General features: G+C 45.5%; 1 protein-coding gene across 7 annotated transcripts in view; it reads left to right on the top strand.

The window, feature by feature from the left end:
- mypn (myopalladin) overlaps window positions 1-12,729 on the top strand; it is a 451,051-nt gene that overhangs the window by 340,231 nt on the left and 98,091 nt on the right. The window contains exons 1-2 of one of the 7 annotated variants that reach the window (XM_041210122.1): window positions 269-390; window positions 1,408-1,466. The exons of 3 other annotated variants lie outside the window; for them this stretch is intronic. In XM_041210122.1, the coding sequence (XP_041066056.1) occupies window positions 1,429-1,466 (38 nt within the window). In that variant the 5' untranslated portion in view covers window positions 269-390; window positions 1,408-1,428. Of the gene's footprint in view, window positions 1-268; window positions 391-566; window positions 660-717; window positions 904-1,407; window positions 1,467-12,729 lie in introns of those variants that run through there. 3 more of the 7 variants (XM_041210123.1, XM_041210120.1, XM_041210121.1) reach the window with 3 other exon arrangements.

The raw sequence follows: 12,729 nt of genomic DNA, 5'->3' as shown, positions 1-12,729 counted from the left end.
TGGTCGGGATCAGGTTTCCAACAAGAATTAAAAATAAAATAAAAATGTTGAAATCTCATTTGTAACATGTCCCTGCTCATGTGACAGAGTCACATGGGGGCACTTTTTTTACATTTTCAAACTCTTTATGTTTTTAAAAATCTTCAGCTCCCTGAGGCAGCTCTGTGCCTTCAGGGAGTTATCAGTGTGTGCACCTGCATGCATGCGCAAACGTCCATGCTCACCTTCCTTCCACGCCCACCCTGGCAGTGCTCAGTGTTGCAGCGCACGATTCACGCTGGCTGGCCGTTAATTGGCCAGCCAGCGTGAAATCGCGGTCAGGGCCCGATCGCAGATGGCAGACGGTTTCGTGACCACTCCTGGGCCCACCTGCCGTGCCTGCCCAACGAGGTAAAAATCCTGCTCTATGTAACACCAAGCGTGGCGCGCACCTGGAAGTGCTCTGTGCTCCCTGTGCGGGTGGGGTGGGGGTTGCCTGAGTCGGGAGTATGCTCTTTCGCGCCGTCTGACATCACCACACGTCATTTTACGCCTCGGCGAGCGAGCCCCGCCCCCATTCGCCGAGCCGAAGATTCAGCCCTCGGATGTGGCCTGGCATAAGGAAATACAGATATGAGGACAGGTTTAATTGGGGATTATTTTTATTGGAACAGAGGAAGGTAAAGGGTATTTGGGAAAAATGTTTAAGCTTATGAATGAATGCAAAGAGTAGATAGAAACAGTTGTTTCCAGTGATTGAGAGTCTAGAACAATAGGACATAGTTTTAAGATTAAATGTAAGAGATTTAGGACAGAGAGTAAGAAAAATGTTTTTATACAGAGAGTTATGAAGCTGAGGAATGCGTTATCACAGTACCACATTCAATTATTGAAGAAATGGAGTTAAAAGGATATGTGAACATGGTGAGCACATGGGATTAGGAGGCTGGAAGATGAAACAGCAAGATGGACTGGGTACTTCCATATTGCAATTTCTAGATAATTCTAGGATGAATTAAATCAGATATTTAAAAATCTGCAGATGACAGCAAATCTTTTTTATATTTGGAGAGAAATCTATCATGTAATAAATTAAAGTGAACTAGGAACTAAGCCTTCATAGATCGCAGCAACATCACAGTTGTGTCTCTGCTAGCAGGAAGGCCATCTAGTTCATTAGAATGGTTTTTTCTTGTCTTTGAGCTTTGTACAGATAGTCGTTTGGTAGTACAGAACTTGAGTGTTGCTAAAAAAAGAGACATGTCTAAGCTTTTTATATGGATAATTGGAATCACTTTCGGTGCACTTGCACATCAATTTTAGTATCACTGTGAAATGGTGTCCACAGTGCTGTAGTACTGAAATTGATGAATAAATAGAGATTAAGATTACTGAATTTCACTAGAGCTAATCAATTGCATTCTATAGGAGCTGGACTGCAGTGTGAACATGTTTTATGAGGACAGAGCTGCAACTTTGCCAGTAAGGTAGATAATTTTGTCTATGACATCTTTTGGCTATCTCCACCTATCACTGGCCCTCTATCCAGCTCTACCTGTCCCAACAACACCCCCCCACCTTAAACCAGTTTATATTTCACCTCTTCTATTTTTCCTTAGTTCTGTTGAAGAGTCATACGGACTCGAAACGTTAACTGTGTTCCTCTCCGCAGATACTGGCAGACCTGCTGAGTTTTTCCAGGTATTTGCATTTTTATTTTTGTTTTGGATTTCCAGCATCCGCCGTTTTTTGCTTTTATCTTAGACCAGAAATTCTCTTTTATTAGAAGGGTAACTTTTCTTCTCTACATAAAAGTAACCCTTAAATACCAAAACCCAAAATAGAAGATGCTGCAAACGCTTAGCGGCTCACACGGCATCAGTGGACGAAACATGGAAGTTAACATTTCAAGTATGGAAACTCTTTGTCACAGCTGGAGGATAGTCCAAATGAACACTATTTAAAAAGATGCAGATCGAGGAATCAGGAAAACAGCTGGTTAAATGACAGAAGTGCGATAATAAGAGGCAAAATGAGAAATAAAAGACATCGGGCAGAATTTTACACCACGCAGGTGGGCATGCACCCAACCCAATTGGGCATTAAATAGCACAAGATGACGTCAGACGAACTTCGCCAATGTCATCCGGCACGCTTGCAATTTTCAGGTTGGCGGGCGCGCACAGTTGTCAAGCCATGCTTGCCATCAATTAACAGGTCACTTAAGGCCATTAAAAACCCAATTGAGCCCGATTTTAGGTTGCCCATGTGATTTCATGCTCATCACACGGGCAAAACGGGCAGGTAGGCAGCCCACATTTTGCAAAACCTCATGCAAGGGTGGGATAAAAAGGATCAGCAGTATTGCCAGTGTGAGTAGTGAGGAGAGTTTAGGAGATAGTTTGCTGCTGGTTGCTTATTTGAACATGATTGCTTCATCTTTGCTCTGAGCTTCATTGTTAGCATTTTCAGGCTTCATTTCAGGACTCATTGATGTCTGCAAGTCCCCCAGATGATTGTGACTGTGTGGATGCTTCCAGGTTTCAGACAGCCTTCCGTTATCCTGATAACAGGGATTGTGGTTTCCGCTGGTGGCACTTCCTCCTCCGAGGAAGAGAGGGGCAGAAGGGAGAGGAGGCCATGTGTCCCAATGCAGCCTCCAGGGGAGGGACCTGTGGGAGGAGAGGCGCGGGCATAAGAGGTGCAAGGCCAGCAGGGTGTTCAAGGCAGAAAGGGCCACAGAACATGCCACAATCCTGCTGCCAGGATTTACAGGCAGTGATGCAGCTACCTCAGTATGTCTGAGGTGCAATGCTGAAGAAGGCTCTGCTCTCCAGGGAGACTGTGACCTCCATTTGTCAGATGATTGGGCCTGAGATCACCTCCAACTGTGTGGGTGAAAACCACATGCCAGTGACTCTATGCCTCTGGCTCTTTCCAGGCGTCAGTGGGAGATCTTTGTGGAATGTCCCAGTCAGCTGTCCACAGTTGCATCAAGCTGGTGACAGAAGCTCTGTTCAGGTGGGTAATGATATTTATTCATTTCCTTACAGATGAGGCCAACCAGGCTGAGTCAGCCAGAGGCTTTTCAGCGATTGCTGGGTTCCCCCGCATCCAGAGTGCAATTAATTACACACATGGCCATCAAGGTGCCAGCGGGTCAGGTGGGTGCCTTCATCAACAGGAAGGGATTCCACTCGATGAACATCCAGATAGTGTGTAAACACAGGACGCAGATTCTTCAAGTCTGTGCATGATGCCCTGGCAGCTCCTATGATGTTTATGTCCTCAGATACCCCAAGGTGCTGAGGCTATTCAGTACTCCAGCCAGGCTGGATGGATGGCTGCTGGGTGACAAGGGCTATCTGTTAAAAAGTGACACCTCTCCGCCACCCAAGAAGCGACAGAGCAGCGTTAAAATAGGGGTCCCGTCTCCACAAGGGCAATAATAGAGAGGACCATAGGTCTTCTCAAAATACACTTCTTCGATGTATCCATCGATGTATTCCCCAATGCCTGGACCGTTCAGGGGTGCACTGCAATATCCCTCAGAGCAGGTGCCGTTGATAGTGGTTGCATGCTGCGTGCTCCTCAATCTGGCACTGGCAAAAGGGGACCCATTGGATGAAGGAAATCTTGAGGCAGCTCCACAGGCCACAGAGGATGAATCCAGTTGTGAGTCAGAAAAGGAGCATGGTGATGAGAACTCTGAGGCGGTGGAGGCAGCCCTATGTATCTTTCAGGGAGGAGGGGCACCAGGGATTTCTTGATCCAACGCTACTTCAGCTAGGTTGCCAAAGATCTGCTTCCACCTCATGTCAGGGCTGCCGCCTCTATCCTGGTATCTGAAATGACCCTTTCACTTGAACCCACTGCCAGTGCAAAAAAGTTTAGAGCAACTCATTCCAGCATTATATACTGGCATACCCTGCACCAAAAAAATAAAAAGATGACAAAAACAAAATTTATCTCATTTTGACAATCCAAAAAAATTTACATAACCTTCTCTGGTCTTCATTTCCGGACCAGTAAAAATAAACACAACGCAAGATCACCCGTGACCAGTCTTGTTTGTGCTCATGGTGCCTTAAACTTACATTTGGGAATGAGCCGCCACTCTTTCAATGGAGGAGGCATTGCGCTTGGCCATGAGGGTCAATGCAGTGCTTATGCTCTGCATGGGGTCCTCCACAACAGAGACCACTACATGCATACCCTCTTGGATCTCCGCCAGATCCTCCCGCACATCGTGCTGGACATCCAGCATATGCTGCCTAATGGATGACTCCAGAGGCTCATCCTCTGCCTTCGACCAGCATCGTCCTGGCCTCCAGCAGTCCTCCGACTGCCATCGCCCTGGGCACTCTCTGCCTCCGCCTGTACCTCAAGCAAGTGTGAAGTGCCCTCACCGCTGTGCTCTGACATTCTAGCCGAGGATCAAATGCCCACTGAAGTGCTGGTACGTGCGCTGGTGCCTGGTTCAGAGAGCATTTTGTGACGCAGGTGCATGTGAAGCCTGGCGGTCCTCTGGCATCAGGGGTTTGCTCTTTGGGGTCCTGCAATTGAGTGCATGCTGAATCTAAGGGAGAACAACAACATGTCATTAGTTTAAGCCATCACACATCACTGTGCATGTCAGGCATCCTGGTGAGACAATGGAGATCTGCATCAGGGTGCCATCATCTTTCAATGATCACTGGGGAATCCAGTTTTAAGGCTCCTGTCAATGATAATACTACACAAGAATGTTTGCACCATCCGAAACTCTCACCTCTGTGCACTGCACTCTTACCTTCATCTGACATCTCAGCCTCTCCGCGGCCGGTTGACCAATGTATGTAGTGCCTCTCCAGCTCCAAGGCCTCCTGCTCAAATCTGGATAGGACTAGGAGGCTTGGGAGGGCTCCGCCTGTCTGCAACCTTTCAAAGTTGTTACGAGTTGTCTTCTCCTGAAAGGACAGAGGAGCATGGATTAGTCCACTCTTTACCTGCAGCGCCATTGCTGCCTGGCCAACCCCACCTGAGGGACAGCTTGCAGGGCACATCCAAGTCATGGACCTCGAGCCACAAGGCACTCAGTCCAAGCAGCCAGGGCTCACTTTCTTGGCCAGCTCCAGTGTCATTGACAGTTGGCACTCAGACTCTAACACCCCTGAGTTCCACGGAGGGGACAGCCAGACCTTAGCACTTTAGGATGAAATAAGTACGATAGCAAGAAATGATCTTCGATCGGAAGATGTAGAATCCATATGTGTGAAGGTAATAAATAACAAGGGGAAGAAGACACTGGTGGGAGTAGTCTATAGGCCCCCTAACAGTAGCTATACTGTAGGACAGAATAAATCGGGAGAAAATGATGGCATGTAAAAAGAAAGTACATTAATCATGGGTGACTTTAATCTTCATGTAGATTGGGAAAATCAAATTGGCAGAGGTAGCCACGAGCAAGAATTCATAGACCATATTCTGGATATTTTCCTAGAATAACATGTTATGGATCCAACCAGGAATCAAGCTATTTTTGGATCTGGTATTGTGTAATGAGGCAGGTTCAATAAATGACCTCAGAGTAAAAGATCCCATAGGAAACAGTGACCATAACATGGTGGAATTTAGCATACAGTTTGAGAGTGAGAAATATGGGTTGGAAACAACTGTGCTAAACTTAAATAAGGGTAATTATAAAGGAATGAGGGCAGAGTTTGCTGGAGTGGACTGGGAAAGGAGTTTAGAAAAAAGACGATTGATGAACAATGACAGACGTTTAAGAAAATAGTTCATAACTCACAACAAAAGTATATCCCAGTGAGAAAGAAGGATTCTAGGAAGGGGATAAACCAACCATGGTTACCAAGGAAGTTGAGGATTGTGTCAAATTTAAAGAAAAAGCGTACAATTTGGCAAAGATTAGTGGTGAGCCAGAGGATTGGGAAAGTTTTAAAAACCAACAAAAGACGAGCAAAAAAAAGGAAGAAAACATACTTTAAGGGTAAACTACCAAGTAATATAAAAATGGACAGTAAGAGCTTCTTTAAATATATAAAAAGGAAGAGAGAGGCCAAAGTGAACATAGGCCCCTGAGAGAATGAGGCTGGGGAAATAATAATGGGGAAACCAGGAAATGGCAGAGGAGTTGAATAAATACTTTGCATCAGTCTTCACAGTAGAGGACATTAATAGCATTCCAAAAATACTAAATAATAATGGGGCAAAAGTGGGGGAGGAAATAATTACAACAACTATCACTAGAGAAAAAGTACTAGGGAAACTAATGGGCCTAAAGGCTGATAAGTCCCCTGGATCTGATGGGTTGAATCCTAGGATATTAAAGGAAGTAGCTATAGAGATAGTGGGCATACTGGTAGTAATCTTCCAAGAATCCTTCAATTCTGAAAAAGTGCCAAAAGATTGGAAAACTGCCAATGTAACCTTATTCCAAAAGGGAAGGAGACAAAATACAGGTCCAGTATAGGCCAGTTAGCTTAACATACATCATTGGGAAAATGTTAGAGTCTATTATAAAGGATGCAGTACCAGAGCATTTAGAAATGCATAATATGATCAAGCAGAGCCAGAGTGGATTCATGGAGGGGAAATAATGCCTAACAAATTTATTAGAATTATTTGAGGAGGTAACAAGTAGGATAGATAAAAGGGAACCAGTAGATGTAATATATTTGGATTCCCAAAAGGCATTCAATACAGTACCACACATATCAGTACTTGATAAGATAAAAGCCCATGGTGTTGGGGGTAGTACATTAACACGGATAGAGGATTGGCAACTAATAGAAGATATAGAGTTGGGATAAGGTGGGCACTTTCAGGATGACAACCTGTAACTAGTGGAGTGCCACAGGGATCAGTGCTGGGGCCACAATTATTTACAATATATATTAATAACTTAGATGAGGGAAGTGGATGTACTTTCTCCAAGTTTGCAGATTACACAAAAATAGGTGAGAAGGCAATTGGTGAGGATGATTCAAAGAGTCTACAGAGGGATATAGACAGGTTAAGTGAGTGGGCAAAAACTTGGAAGATGGAATATAATGTGGGAAAATGTGAGGTTATGCATTTTGACAGGAAGAATAGAGGAGCTGAACATTATTTACAATGCAGAAAGCTATAGCACAGAGGGATTTAGGAGTCCTCATGCATGAATCCCAAAAAGCTAACATACAAGTTCAGCTGCTAATAGGAAAGGTAAATGGGATATTGGCATTTATTTCAAAGGGAACGGAGTATAAAAATAGGGAAGCCTTGCTAAAACAATACAAGGCACTAGTTAGACCACACCTAGGATACTGTGATAAGTAAGAAAGATATACTAGCATTGGAGGCAGTCCAGAGAAGGTTCACTAGGTTGATCCCGGGTATGGAGGGATTTTCTTATAAGGAGAGATTGAGTAGGTTATGCCTGTACTCATTGGAGTTTAGAAGAATGAGAGGTGACCTTATTGAAACATAAAAGATTCTTAGGGGGCTTGACAGGGTAGATTCTGAGAGGTTGTTTCTCCTTGTGGCAGAGTGTAGGACCAGAGCTCATAATCTCAGAGTGAGGGGTTGCCCATTTTAAGATAGAGGTGAGGAGGAATTTCTTCTCTCAGAGGGCAGTGAATCTGTGGAATTCTTTACTGCAGAGCGCTGTAGAGGCTGGGTCATTAAGTATATTCAAGGCTGAGATAGACAGATTTTTAATCAGTAAGGGAATCAAGGGCTATGGGGAAAAGGCAGGAAAGTGGAGTTGAGGATTATCGGATCAGCCATGATCTCATTGAATGATGGAGCAGACTCAATGGGCCGAATGGCTTCTGCTCCTACGTCTTATGGTCTTATGGTTAACACACTGATCCATACCAGCACGGTACTCACCTTTCCCGAGCGCAGCAAGTCATTAAACCTTTTGCAGCACTGCTCCCATGTGTGCCATACAACATCATGGCTGCTGACCTGCGTTGCCACCTCCTCCCAGCTCTTTTTGTTAGGTGCGATGGTCTTCTCCTTCCATCTCTGGGGACAAGGGTGTCCATCCTGGCAGCCACCTCCTCCAGAGGACAGCGAGATGCATGTCTGAAACATGGAGGGAGGGAGGCCGAGTGCCCACCTGACCTGCCCTCCTGTCTGGTGTCTCCAGCCGCATTTGAGGCCATAACTTTGGTGTTCAGAATGCTGCAAATATGTTCTTCCCTGGCAGCCTTCAAGGAGCTGCCTGTGCCATTCTTTAACCGGCCACCGGGTCGCCATTGGACTGAGTGGCCCACAGGCCCTTGCCCCCACCTGGCCCTTCCCGACCATTGGGAGGATACATTTCACGCTGCGTGGACCTTAATTGGCCAGCCAATGTGAAATCATGGTCGGGGGCCGATTGTGAGCGGTGACCCATTTCCCAACCGTTAGCGGGACCACCAATCCCGCCTGCCCACCAAGGATAAAATTGATGCCATTGAGAACATGTGAATAGCTAAAAGGACGGAAATAAGCAGATGAAATAGAAGCATGAAGACAGCTCCTGATGGTCAAGCCACCTGATGGAGCATAAAAATCAGAATGACAACTCACATCACAGTATTCTGTGAGAGGGATCCAGCCCAAGGCACAACGTTCATTACCTCCCTTCTGCCCTACATCCCTGAAAAGCTGATACATCCATCCCACATTGCCAGCACTCATGCTAAAGAGACAATGGGAGCTCTGATTAAAGTCTGAAGTTGATAAATTTGATATGAAGACCAGAGGGCTTTAAATTGGTGAGTTGATTTTCATTCAAACTGTGGGCAGGCCAAATATAGAGGTATCAGAGTTGGAGAGAGGAGAAGTGAACTGGCAAATGGCTGGAAATTGGGGTCACTTTCAGATGCCAAACTGTATAATCCCAATATAGTGGACTTCATTTCCTGGAGAGTTGTCGACTCGATATTTTTAAAAACAGCTAGTGATTGCTAGGAACTAAATTAACAATCTCATTATCTTTAGTTGTTCACTTTAAAAAAAATACCTTCTTCCTTTATTTGGGCTAGTTTAGATAACAAGATTGTTTTGACCAATGCACCTAGCCACACTGCTAGCTGCCATGTAGCCTTTTAGTCGATACCTGTGTAATTTTGCAAAATGAACAATTACAAGCATATAGAGTCTTGCAACCATTTTATGATGATACAGTAACAGCAAGCAGGTATATCATCTGATAAAGTGTTGTATTAGTCTCCACATAAATATCAAGTGGTTGTGCAGTTTTTCCAGAAAATATGAACGGATGTGGTAACCATCAGTTTAGCAAATTAGCCTGCTGTAGACTCTCAGTTTTAATCTAAACATCCCCAGGTGCCTCTAAATTTAAACATGCTATGGAAGTAAAAAAAAACATGCATAAACCATTAGGAATCATTCGACCAACTCTGAGATGAGGTGCTCTGAGGAGGGGATCTAGTATAAAGCCAGATGCAATTTGGTAAGAAGATACTGAAAGGGATGTTTTATGCAGAACCACCATTTAACACCTAACAGTGTGGTTTAGTTAAATCAGTTGAGATAAATGTTAATGGGAATTTCTTCTGCAAATTCCTTTAAAGATTCCAATAATAAACCTCAGGAGTTGCACATTCTGGTATTAGCAGGAGTCTTAAGATGTGAAATACTAATGTACCAAACTTGATTGTTTAGATCAAACTTGCTGATTGTGTAAAAATAACATATTTAAGCATTACATAGCAGTGAATCTGTAAACCAATGCCTGCAGCAAGGAACAGCACTCGCAGGAAAATTGCTACAGGAACCAGTGGACCATGGGATCCCCATATTTGCATGAATTCAAGTCTGTTTTATTTGGATGAGATTAATTAGCTGTTTATGAGTTAATGAGAGGAATTTTTCATGCCTGTTGGCGTGAGGGGTCATGGCAGGTGTGAGTGGACAATATGGCAGGAAAACCAAAAATCGATTCCACAACATCGTGAAACCAGTTTGCGATCATCCGCTCTGCCTGTCAATTGCGGGCCACCTTTCTTGTGCTGAACGTCAGGAACTTCATTTTAATACATCTGCATATCAATATAAGCCTTGCTCACTGGAATCATCCCCCCACGCTGGATCATCCAGGCGTGTCGGTGTGATTGCACGTCGGCGTGTTTCATAGCTGAACATAAGTAATGTGCACCTGGTGAGCTGACTTCATCGGGGCTTTGAGGCTTGTTTGCCTACCTTACATTAGGTAGGCAGGCTTCATAGGCAGCGCCACATGACTTTTAGGGAGGTTCACAGGCAGGTCTCTACTTACAAGGCCAGCTGTAAGGCAGGGGTGGCTTTCCAGTGGCTGCAGGGTGATGGCTTGCTTGGTGAAGGGGGAGAAGTGGCCTCAGGCAAGGGAAGAGGTTGCAGAGCTAGGGCATTGTTGGACAAGCAGGGTATTCCAGGGTGTATGTAGGGACACATGTTGATCTGTGCAAGTGGCCTCAAGCAGGTGAAGACTGAGGAGTCAAGTCTCCAGAGGAGATGAGGCCAGATGAAAATGTGAGGGCCTATGCAAGACAGTGAGTGCTGATGTCCCTTGAACTGGCAGTCAGTGAGATGCCAATGAATGTGTGATGGGCTTGTGAATGTGTGAGTTTAGAGTGTTAAGATGGCTGCCTTACCCTGGCTGCATGGATGAGATCATTCATCCTCTTTCTGCACTGGATGGCTAACCTGTCCTGAGTAGCATTGGCACTGACTACCTCTGCCTCCCTTGCTGGAGTGGTGACACTGATGGGCCTCCTGCGGCCAGAGCTGGGGTAGAGGACATCGCGGCAGGCTCCAACGGTATCCAGAAGGTGTCGCAGGCATGCGTCACTGAATCAGGTGGCTTCAGTCTTCTTGCCTTTCGAGGCCATGTCTTTGGTGTAGCAGCCCTGGGCTAGAGCACTGAGAGGTGTGCACGCAGCTACACTTTAAATATGGCGCCCGGCGTGAAGAAGCAGTGAGGTGATGACATGGCTGTCAAATTAGAGGCTGCCCAACAGCAAAATGGCGTGCGTGCTTCCTGGGAATGCATGATTAATGAAGCGGGCTTGGGATGATACAGTGTGAAAACCTTCCATTGCGGTCAGTAGGCAAAATGTCCTTTTTCCTGCCCACTACCACACAGTGCAAATCTGGGACAATTCCACCCAATGCAGTTCCTCTGGGGTTACTGCATGATGTCAGAGAGGGGAAGCTGTTTGCAGATGAAGGAGGAGGGCTCTTAACGTTGCCACCTAGGGTATTCATAGAGTACTTCTCTCGCTTTCACCTCAGCTTTGAGCAGGATTTGGGGGTGGCTTCACTGAGGAAGTGGTTACTGAACTGTTCGGATCTCCTCCAACTAAACTGTAACTATAGGACAAGGCAAGTGTGGTGCTGCCAGTGCTGTCTCAGTCACTGCAGTCCTCAATTCCTGTGCCAACAAATTCTACCATACTGGAGCTGGCAACATCACCAACATTTCTCAGTTCACTATTCATTGTTACATTAGAGAAATAGTAAAGGACTGGTACAGAAACGAGGACTTCATTGCCTCCTTTCTACCAGAGAGAAGCAAGAAGACCAAACATGTGGCTTTGCCAGAGTAGCAATATTCCCAAACAGAGAGCCATGGATTGTAGGCACATAACTCTGTGGGTATCACATCTCAATGTGGAGATGTACCGAAAAGGGGTCCACTGCCTGTACGTGCAGTTGGTCTGCGACCTGTCATGGACTATCATATTGGTGAATGAACACTATCCTAATAGCAACCATGATGCTTTTACTTCATCACTCAGCTGTTCCCAACATCTTTGAGGCACCACATTGAGCCAAAGGATGGTTTCCCAAAGACAAGAGCTACCTGCTGTAGATGTAGCTAAGGTCCACAACATTTGGACAGCTCTCCTATAGTGGAAGCTAACTGCACAAGTAGCTTCAAAATCTGTTATTCACCACAGCCCCATCACTCACCTACCAATGATCTCTATCAATCATGATTCATACCTCACATTCATAGCCCCACCTCATCCTCATACACTTAGCACTGCTGAAAACTTCACACACTGACAGCTATTCAATTGCGGCAGGCACATTACCTAAACATATTGCAATTCACTCACTGACACATATTCCTTTCTCTTGCAGGACAGGGTGACCCATAATAGTCAGCAGCAGCAGCTAACTACAGGGGGATGTGCTCACTCTTATGGAGAAGATGGTGCTGGCCATCATGGTAACAGCCATCACTGAGGCAGTGGCCATTGGTCATGCTGAATCCATTGAGGATGACAGTTTGTTCCTGCCTAATCCAATTTCTCAAACCGCACTTCATCCTCATCCACAATCTGTTATGATTTACAATCTGCAGGTGGTGTGAGCATATACTTCCTGGTTTCCCCCTGTCCTTCGCCCCAACCCTGCCTTTATGTTTTCAGATGCCTAAAGACTGATGAAGAGAAAACACCATCACTTGACCTCACACTCGCAGCCACCAACTCAGATACTGGCACTACACAAACTTTAGAGGGTAACGTGTGGGTAGGATCTGCACAAGAGGACTCACTGGGCACAAGAGGGCTGCAGCCAGGCCAGGGGAAGAGGGTAGTGTGTGTGTCAGCTCCCCAGAGTACAACGTTGCAGAAGAGTTCTGCTGCAGAGGACTCCGATGCAGACTTCAATTGGGCGGTGTGTAGAAAAAAGCTGATGGGCATGTACACAGAAATATTTGGTGTATTGGCACGCCTGCCCAAGAGCCTGATGTCACTGTTA

The sequence above is a fragment of the Carcharodon carcharias genome, chromosome 17 (genome assembly GCF_017639515.1).
Source record: "Carcharodon carcharias isolate sCarCar2 chromosome 17, sCarCar2.pri, whole genome shotgun sequence".
In the NCBI taxonomy this organism is placed as follows: Eukaryota; Metazoa; Chordata; class Chondrichthyes; order Lamniformes; family Lamnidae; genus Carcharodon; species Carcharodon carcharias.
The sequence above is the reverse complement of the archived record's forward strand: the minus strand, read 5'-3'. Positions and strand labels throughout refer to the sequence as shown.